The sequence below is a fragment of the Phoenix dactylifera genome, chromosome 1 (genome assembly GCF_051530095.1).
Source record: "Phoenix dactylifera cultivar Ajwa chromosome 1, Ajwa_hap1_PhDact_Kaust_v1.1, whole genome shotgun sequence".
Taxonomy (NCBI): Eukaryota; Viridiplantae; Streptophyta; class Magnoliopsida; order Arecales; family Arecaceae; genus Phoenix; species Phoenix dactylifera.
Window position 1 is genome coordinate 5943321 of NC_143190.1, and position 9870 is coordinate 5953190.

At 40.0% G+C, this 9870-nt stretch overlaps 1 protein-coding gene across 6 annotated transcripts; it reads left to right on the plus strand.

Annotated features, from left to right (window-relative positions):
* Positions 1-2259: 2259 nt before the first annotated feature.
* Positions 2260-7495, plus strand: LOC103700808 (uncharacterized). 6 transcript variants are annotated; one of them, XR_005506523.2, is made up of 6 exons: positions 2260-2503; positions 2597-2726; positions 2839-3477; positions 3600-3786; positions 5653-5758; positions 7239-7495. XR_005506523.2 is itself a non-coding variant. In XM_039114455.2 (5 exons), exons 1-5 carry the CDS (start codon positions 2427-2429, stop codon positions 5676-5678), a joined length of 1059 nt encoding a protein of 352 aa, XP_038970383.1. In that variant the 5' UTR covers positions 2308-2426; the 3' UTR covers positions 5679-7495. The 6 variants fall into 6 exon arrangements, 2 of the variants coding, with proteins under 2 accessions (XP_038970383.1, XP_088575077.1); XR_005506522.2 differs by having other exon boundaries at positions 2311-2503; positions 5653-5762; XR_005506524.2 differs by having other exon boundaries at positions 2311-2503; positions 5653-5762; positions 7244-7495.
* Positions 7496-9870: the final 2375 nt, after the last annotated feature.

Genomic DNA, 9870 nt, shown 5'->3' on the forward strand with positions numbered 1-9870 from the left:
CCAGAGCTATTACTCCTACCAAAACAAAACTGGCTCTTTAGTGGACAAATCTGTCGACTGGATTAGACAACTTACCTAGTGTACCTGGAAGGGTGAAATCAGGATATGCTGGAGAGGCATTGGATGACATCACCTTTTGTTTATATATAAAAAAAAAAGGTGGACTTCTTCTATGGAGGGAAGATGCTCCAAGGCTTGCATTATGCGTGCATGGAAAGTTCATCAATCCTCTCTTACCATTACATGGCATTATTCATGCATTTTGGATGGCAAAAGTTCAGTTGCCATGTCAAGGGCTTACGTATTTGAATCCTATAGTACAAAGTTGGGTTATGAAGCAGAAAAAGTCAAGATGCTAAAATGGGAGTAAAAGGATATTATGAAACAGAAAAAAGGCAATCTAGAGGATGAGTGTTGTTCTTTTCTTTGGAGCTCTTTTTTGGTTTTCTTCTTGATTTGTAGCTTCTTCTTCAACCATGATCGAGGAAGAACCGACCATTTCATCATCATCGTTAAAAGGATGATTGATTTTTAGCCCTAGAAGATGCCATAGGCAACCTTAGTATAGTGTTGAAGTGGTGACATTGTTAGGGCTCTACTTGGGCTTGGCTTGGCTTATAAATAAGTTGCTCGAGCTTGGGCACAAACTTGAGCTGGGCTCAACAAGACTTGCTCGAGCCTAGCTCGGCTTGGTTAAGCTTTGAGCCGAGCTTTAATCAGCCAAGCCGAGCTTCTTTACTATATTTGAATAAGCTCTATGTTCATGCTCAGCTCATTTATGAGCCAAGCTTTAAAACATATTTGAGCTAGGCTGTTTTTTAGGTGACTGAGCTCAAGTGAGCCAGGAGCAAGCTGAGCCTAAGCTGCTCATGAGCAACCCAATTTGTTTGCAACCCTATCAACATTTACCTATCTATTACCATTTTTTTAAAAAAATCATTAAGTTGCTCAACAGTGTGAAAAAAACAGCATTATTTTATTCTAAACGCCATGTGAATCAAGAAAACAAAGTTTGCATATATATATATATATATATATATATATATATATATATATATATATATATATATATACATACTTGGGGCATGTTTGGATGACTAATAAGATCTCCCTTCAGGACATATGATAAGATCTTTTGACAGGGCATGTTCTTAATAAAATATAGTGGATGCCGGGGTGAAACAGGGCGACCAAAGGAGAAGTTAATCCTTAATTTTTATAGATAAGAAAATTTATCTCTTAAAAAGTAATTAGTTATCCCTATGTTTTTGAATAAGATAAAGAAGCGTTCAAAAGAAATTAGTTTTTGCTATAAACGAGGAAGTGGGTGCTCTATTTATCCCTGCGTTCATCATGTTTTTGAAAAAGATTCTCCAAAAATCCCTGATAGGGTTTTAATGGCAGCAAAGGATATACGAATTTATAAATGAACTCAAAATGTCAATTTGAAAAGTTTATATAAAATTTACAAAAGAATACCTACTCTTGCTCTTTAAGCAGGATGTTAGGAGTTAGATTCAGGGCGGCAACACTAATCTTTTCAATCCTCTAATTAGTAAATTATTGGTTCCATAAGTTGTGACTGTATGCATCCAGTGTCTCTACCACAAAGTATCTCATTGGCTTCCAATAATCCCTATTATAAATTTATGACATTAAGTAATTGTTGATTACTTTAAACATGCAAGTATAATGCTTAGCAATCTAATGACCCCACCTCCTATATCCACGATAAATTTTCTTTACAATATATAAAATATTTGCTCCAATTACTAGATTCCTTAGCAATTGTGCAATTGCGGCAACCTTTGATCTAAAAGATTTTATTATTGTCCCTTCTGTTTTGATGATTATTGCAAGAGAGAAAGAGAAAAAAAATTCTATGAAAAAAATTAAGAAACTCAAAAAAGAGAGGATGTACTTAAGCCAAAATAAAAGAGAAAAAAAAGAATGCATAATTACTCTTGTGCATATCGAAGATAGAACATTTAAACAATCTTTTTTAAAAAATAAAAATCTAGAAACCTAAGAAATTTGGAGATTCTCAAACGAGTCAGCTCTCAACCCAAGTCAAATAACCAGCGCTCACTCTCCCTTTCCCTCTTTCTTTCCTTTCCTTCCATTTTTCATATGTGTTTCACGTGCGGTTCGCTTGCATGCCGGTCATCTCCCGGTCAGTTTCAGGTAAAAAAATGCACGGCCATCTCCGAATGCCGCGAGATCCCTCAAATTCCGGTGGGCCCCCCTCGGTCCGCTAACGGCTGCGCCGCGTCAGTCTTCTTCGTCCCCACACGCCAAAGCCAGAGCGAATGGATCGGCTTCTTTCCCTTTTCCTCCATAATATACGCCTAGAAACCGAGTTCTAGGCTTGGGATTGGGGTTAAATACTTCTTCTGAGATCTAAATCCGGTCCTAGAGATTTCCGGATGGCTACGTGCTTCGACCGGTGGGAGAAGGATCCCTTCTTCGCCGCCGCCGAGGAAGTCCAGGAAGCCGCCGACAGGTACCAATTTTTGTGTAGTTTTTTCTCCTCCTTCCTCTAATTCTAGTCGCCGAAGGATCTTTGGTTTCATTTCTCCCGATTTCCCTTTTCCAGAATGGAATCGCTGTATAGAAGATGGATTGCCGAGAGAAAAGCGGCTTCTAGCAACACCGGCAATGGTGAAGACGCCTCTGGCGAGCTCCTCAGGGAGCTTCATACGGCCCTCGGGACTGCAAAATGGCAGGTGACTTCTAAAGTTGCAATTTTGAAGCTAAGATTTGATTTACTCTAGGGTTTTTTGGTAATGATTACTGATCAAGGAGGGATTTTGATTATTGTTGGATTATAATTTGCAGCTTGAGGAGTTAGATCGGGCGGTTAGGTCGAGCGATAAGGCTTGCTCGGCCGGGGAGGACGCGAGGACCCGGCACAGCCAATTCGTTGCGGCGATTGGGAATCAGATATTGCTGGTGGAGAATTCTTTGAGGGAATTGACCCGTGAGGGGGGGAAGGCTATGGCTTGGGTTCAATTGGATGAAGGAGAAAGGGATGAGCTTGCTCTTTTCCTGTCCTGTCCCTTGCCAGAACTAGAGAAAGTGGTGACTGTTCCATCTGTTGGTGAGGTCAAATTAGGGGGCAATCAGCTGAGGATGAATGGAGAGGCTGAATGTTCGAAGAATTGTTTCCTCCTGAATGAGTCGGGTAGAAGGGAAACAGAAGAGAAGAAGGTGCAAGGGCATCGGAGGACGGCAAGTGCCAACGCTGATATTGGGGTATGGAAGATTTCAGTTTCTAGTGAGGATGCTCCTAGGAGATCATTTGATGAACGGCCCAACTTACCCCTTCCGAAGATACCCAGCTTATCTTGCTTAACAAGGGCTATAGAGTCAACATCTAAGGCGAAATTGTCTAAAAATGGCTATAGGAAATGGAAAGGTGGGGATCAACATGAGGCAGAAGAATTGATCCCATTACGAGACAATCGATGGAGTCGGGTGAGGAGTTTCTTATTAATTATTATTTTCTGAAAATCATTTAATTATTCAAAACATTATAATTGTTTTTGTGATCGTGGCTGCTTCATTTAATGTTACTGTTTTTCTGGTTCATCATACAGGGAATAGGTGCATGCTATGAGAAAAGTAAGAGCTGCCTCAGTAGTTATGGTGATGAATCTTATGATAAGCTGCTCAATGGGTGGTTTGGAGCTCTTCAAAGACAGCTTCAAAGGTCTCAGTATCAAATCCAGTATGGCCATCCTATTCAAACTATCTTCTGGGTCATTCTCGTAGTTGTATTACTAGGTGAGTTTTCCTTCCCTTTTCTCCCTTGGTTTCTTTTCCAAGATTGAAGTTCTTCTATTCATGGCAATTCTCTTATTTATTATACTCATTGCTTTTTAATGAATGAGTGCTCAACATGAAAACATTCCTGTGTTTATTGACCTTCCTAGTTGGGAGTGCTAATAGATAGTTTGGATAATAAAGATGTTGGACAAATGGATTGGGTGGTGGGGAACTTGTATTGTGATTATAGGTTCTGGTTTTGTTCATTGAAAAGGTTTCTTGGAAGGGATACTAATGAGTTAGAGCCATCTCAGCTTGCTTGTAATCTAGTTTCATAGGTTGAGCTGTAACAATCACCATCTCAGCTTGCTTTCAATCTAGTTTCATAGGTTGAGCTGTAACAATCAGACGTTCATCTCACAAGCCAAGCTTGAGCCTTGAATTAGGATCAGGATTAAAAGGAGATGAGGCTGGGGTGGGGCAAGCTTGCTGAAATCTATACTATTAATCTCACAAGCTTATCTGTCAAACTGAATAAAATAGCGGACCCACATCCATGGCTTCCTAGTTAATATGCAAATTAAGTTTGCAAATTGTTCACCTGCTATTACTGTTTTGAATTTTTAAAGATATAGGCTCGCGAGCTTTAAAAAAAAGGTCAGTTACAAGATTTGATGTGTCAGTAGGCCCATCATCATTGGGAACAAGTCAGGCTGCACAAAACTGGAAAAAGTAGACAAAGCTTGAGCATAGGAAATTTAAAAGAGCTGAACTCAAGAAAAACCCACCAAGTTGTGTTTAGAGTCAGCATGGAGTTGGTTATTGGCCAACTCACCCTGGCTTGCTGTCAGTCTTTGTGTATCACTGAGATCCCATTTTAGGTATTCCTTTTTTGGCAAGGGAAATTTACATAGATCGGCTTTATATGAAGATCTGGTTGAAATCTTTATGAGTGGCTTGTTTTTTCCACAAACACGCACAGATAGACAGAGAGAAACACTTGTGGGGCGCTTAGTGTAGAACCAGAATTATAGATTATGGTACTCCTCTTCTTCCTACTCAAGGATGAAGGCTGCATTGCAAAATTAGTAATCTAATTCCAAAATCCAAATTATGTCATCTATAAATATATGAAGAGGATCTAATTGGGTTTTTTTCCACTGATTTTGAAAATAATCAATGCATGTCTACCACAAAAGATGTAAATTATGGTACAAGTTGTGGCGCCGCACATGAATGATTCTGTATGATGTCTTACAAAGCATTACCCGAGGGCCTGAAGTCACTTTTGGAGGTACAAACATTTTTCTGTGATGATATGTGATGTTTTATTATATGTCACATTTATCTTCGGATGGATTCTCCATTTACACTCAGCTTAAAATGATTTCTTATTTTGACTGCTTCCCTCAAATAAAGAAACTATCGACCTTTTTTAAGTCGTGTTTCCGGTACAATATCTCCCATGGCCTTTGCAACTTCTCACTTTTTGTTTGGATTAAAAAGTTAACGAAACGTACAACAAATTGTAGTTGTTGAACTTTAATTATCTTCTTGAATAGGCATTACAATTGTGCATTTGCATGTTCAATAATTAAGTGGTTTCTTAAATTAAGGTATTTCTCGTATTTCTTTTTTTTTTTTTTAAATTCGTTTCTTTGCTTGGATGGGGAGGAAAGGACCTTTATTTAGCTTCCAGAGGCCCACCATTTTTTTATCCATTTTAATCTTTCAAATTAGGATTGCATATGTCGCCAATTGGATTATGATTTAATATCTGTGCTAAATGTGAATGCAAGTTTGACCTGAGTTAATTGTCCCTTGTCTACTTTCAAAGCTCAGATTTTTTGTTCAAACTATAACTATCATACTCATTTTTTGCAGTCTTATTGGCACTAACTGCAATCTAGTGGAGATAGACATTTTGATAAATCATTTGACAGTTGGAAAATCCAGGAGTGCAGGTTCCAGCTTTTGTTCTTTGACAACAGTAGGTATTTTATTTTGTCTTCAAAGCATATCATCATCCACTCATATATAAAAACATAAACAACCATGTAAAAACAAATGTGTAACTCTTGGAATTGATAGAAAGCTACTGATAGGGCTGGCAAGAAGTTGGATGAATACATAGCTTTATGGTCCCTACTTAACATCATGTTTTGCTAACTTTGCAAATTCTACTGCTATGACATGAGTGGTATTAAGCCTATGAAACAACAATCTGTTGAAAAGTTATGTAAAGAGGAAATGTGTCATGTGAAATGGAACTTTTTTGTGGTTCGGAAGTATGTACATACATCTGAGGTAATTACTTTCATGCTAGTTAGCACAAGGGTCATGTTGCCGTATCTTGTTTCTAGGCTTGTATTCACATACATGTTCATGCCGAGTTTATACATCTGGAGGTTATATGTGATTCAGCATCATTGTCAAGTTTCATGAGCTCAAAACTTTACAACAAGTTGTTACAGTTGAGCATGTCTTATCCAAAGCTTTAACTTCATGAGAAATGATATACATGTGAAAGGATAGTGAGCTTGGATGAAATGCAACTCATTAATGGATGTGTATGCAAACTTGTTTCTGAGACCATATTTCATCAACAGTTTGCATGATCTCATCTTTTGGAATGATTCAGTTGTATGATCACTTGTACCATGCAAGCATGTCCATAAACTTGACGTGGAAGGAAAATTGTTCTTAAATAAGAGTTTGCATGAATATAGTTGCTGCAGTCATCCTATATAGCATGCATTTGATTTTCAAATGCTAAATATGATTTGTCTGCATGTTCACATGATATATATGTATGCTGTGGATCTTCATTGTTGATTTTCAAATGCAGTGCTAGTTCTGGACAAAGAATCAGAAGAAAGTCTGCAAACTGTATCCCCATCGATTGCCTTCTTAGCTATCACTGCATTTTTTGATACATGCAAATAACTACACAATACACATGCATAAGAGATTGCTCTTGCAAAAACCAAATGGTTGAACTGCCATGGTACGCCCGCCATCCTGTTATTTTGTGCCCACCTGGAAATCAAATGGATGGGCGGATGGGATCTGAGTAAATGGTTAATGACAACAATGAAGCTTACAAAGTCACCAACTCAAAGCTATTCAATTTAGGTGGTTAGTGAGGCACTGCACTGAAACATAAGCTTTGTCTGTCCAAACAAATAGTCGGTTGTCCTGCTGCTGTTGATTTTAGATGGGGTCTGTATTAAGGACCCTCAGCGGGCAAAAAAAAAACACATGCAGGGACGTTCCCATGGCAGAAACAAGATTATGTATTGAATACATACAAACCAAAGAGTAATCTGGAAGACTTGGGCCAGGAGGATGTCTTCTGGGATACCCTGTGGCTTTCATAGCATGCATTTTATACAGCCTAACATTTCTTAATGTCATATATGCTGTTTCTTTTAGTCTGACCAATCTTTTCTTTTCAAATTTTGCTTCAGCGCAGGTTTTTGACAATTTTTAAGCTTGCGACAACCACATGCATCAGAGCCGCAACTCTTTTTAAGGTTTCTTGTTAGTAAAAGATCTATCCAGAAAGCCTTGTCTTGAGAGGCCTTGTCTGTATTTTGTTGTGAAAAGTTTTCTGTATCGCAATGGAAATTTTGGTTTTTTTTTTTTTTTTCCATAGATCACTATTTGCCTCCTCCTTCTAATGGCAACAGAGAAGTATCAATTGTTGTGCCTGTTTCTAAGAGCAGTCTGATTCTTTTCCCATAAAATGACAGTTCAGGAATACATATGCAACATCCCATGCTGACACATGAAGAGGCATAGCGATGGAATCATCCCCATTGTTGATGCACTTAATTTTGCAAATTGCATGCGCCCACACTGCATGCAGATGATTCATGGATCGTTAGAAATCCTGGTTGGCGTTTCTTTGGATGCAGGATGTATAATGTATGCTGTCATCTTCCTGTTTTCGTGTTTATTCTTCGATTTTTGACTTGAATATCCAGCCTCAACTTAGTGTTCCAAAGTAAATGAAGGCTATAGTTACTTCTGTTGGCATGATCCACCTTCAAATGCAAGAGGCAAGGACATTATTAACAAGCTCTTGCAATGGAACGAGAAGGCCGGGGTCTGGCTTTCGAGCTATGAAAAAAAAAAAGGATCAAAAGAGCGGCGTTCTAGAGGCTCATGTTAGTTATTTTATGATGTCTCAATTTTAAATTTATCGGCCCACTCCAAACTAGACGTGGACTAGAGAGGTCCAATCTTTCAACTTGATAATTATATTCATAATTTGCAACACGAACCCAGCTTGCCTATCCGCGTGTCCAAGATTACATATTAACATGGTGGGAGTTCGTGACAGCCAGTGCATGAGTGCATGGCCAATCATAGTCCAGTCAGCATGGTGTTTACATGCAAACGTAGTTACGTAGGCATAGACTTGATTGAAACATTAGTTTCCGATGCCCTGCAACATACGGACAGGCCATGCATGGTTTGGGAGTTGGATCCCTTCGTCTCAAGCTCGAATTGGAGAGGATCCCAACTCTCGAAACGTTGTCCCCATGAGCCAACCGCTTTGGCCGGTGCCATTTCTGTCTTCCTCCCACAAAATTTTCTCCGACATTCTCTCCATTCCACTTCTCGTTATGCAGTCCACCGGCATTTCAGAGAAATGCAGTTTGCCGCTAAAAAACAGCACCACAAACAGAGCAAGCTCCAATTTCTTCTATAGGCCGGTTAATTAGTAGAGGCATTGCACTCTTTCCGGGGTCAAAGAAACCGTCGCCCAATTGTCCCTCTCCTCCGGCCTTTTATATAAAGGTATGTATCCCGAGGGATAGAGTGTGTTGTGTGAGAAAAGAAGAAAGACATGGCGAGCGAGCAACCGGCGAGGCCAAGGCCGAGCGAGGAGGGAGTCAGGGGAATAGAGGAGCTGCCCCTCGAGAGCAGCCCCTACGTGAAGTACTCGGACCTGGAGGACTACAAGCAGCAGGGCTATGGCACCCACGGCCACCTCCCTACCCTTGACACCTCGAGGCACGGCGGCGGTGCCACCGACGGCCCCACGCTCTCCGGCACCGGCCTCTCCGAGGAGCGGGCCCGCGCCGTTGATCCCGGCGACCGCCCAAGCACTGCGTAAGCTTAGGTACAGCTAACAAGAGGGAATTGTATTAGTTCTCGATTGGGAGTCCCATGCATGCATGACTATCGACTCGTTACCAGGCTGTGCTCTTTGTCATGGTTGGTTTAGTAAGTTGGTTGAACATGGTTTTTTATGAACATGTTAGTAGGCGTTCCATGCCATTTGTGTGAACATGAGAGAGTTTATTTGGTGAGGTGACGCTTGTTTAATTTGTTGATCATTTTTGAATTATTGTCAATGTACCTATCTTTGTTGTATTATGGAAACAATTTGTATCTAATTGTGAACCATTTGCAAGTAGTCATTCTTGAGTTCTCTCTCTCTCTCTCTCTCTCTCTCTCTCTCTCTCTCTCTCTCTCTCTCTCTCTCTCTGTGTCTCTGTCTCTCTGTGTGTGTGCGTGCGCGCCCTTCTTGATGGCATTCTTCAGAAAAGAAGGTTGCATAAAATTAAAAGATGCGAGTAGGTGTATTGGGTTACATTTACCACACTTCTGAATCAATCATGTGTATGACATACTGAGTGCTAGTCCAATTCTAACGTCCTATGCATGCTTTTGAAGGTGCATGGGGCAATGTGAGTCAATACGACAGTGATCTGGTCTCTTTATGGATGGTGGTAGTTTGATGCAAGAAGCAAGGACTAGAACATTGAAGCCTATACGCTTTTATATATGTCTCTTTTTCCTTAGCTTTCTTCTAGTTTCGTTGGTTCAATTGTGATGCTTTGTAAGTTTGTTTCATTGCCGCAGTGGAGCTCGGTGGAGCTTAGTCCTTCCTCCCTTTATTCTTTTTTCTTTTTCAATAGCTTTAACTTTTTTTACCTCATTATTGCTTTATGCACGACGCCATGGGAGATTACGTTGGGTGGAGTTTGCTTGGAGATACACTGTGTGAGTTCCCAATATCTTCAATTGCTTAGCCAATTGCTTGAAGCACCAGCATTACAAGAAATGTCAGGGGAGAAAAACTAC

Excerpts from the sequence above, each read along its gene's own strand:
- LOC103700808 (XM_039114455.2), top strand. The coding sequence starts at position 2,427 with ATGGCTACGTGCTTCGACCGGTGGGAGAAGGATCCCTTCTTCGCCGCC. Across the intron at positions 2,504-2,596 it reads GTCCAGGAAGCCGCCGACAG|AATGGAATCGCTGTATAGAA; the intron begins GTACCAATTTTT and ends TCCCTTTTCCAG. Across the intron at positions 2,727-2,838 it reads TCGGGACTGCAAAATGGCAG|CTTGAGGAGTTAGATCGGGC; the intron begins GTGACTTCTAAA and ends TATAATTTGCAG.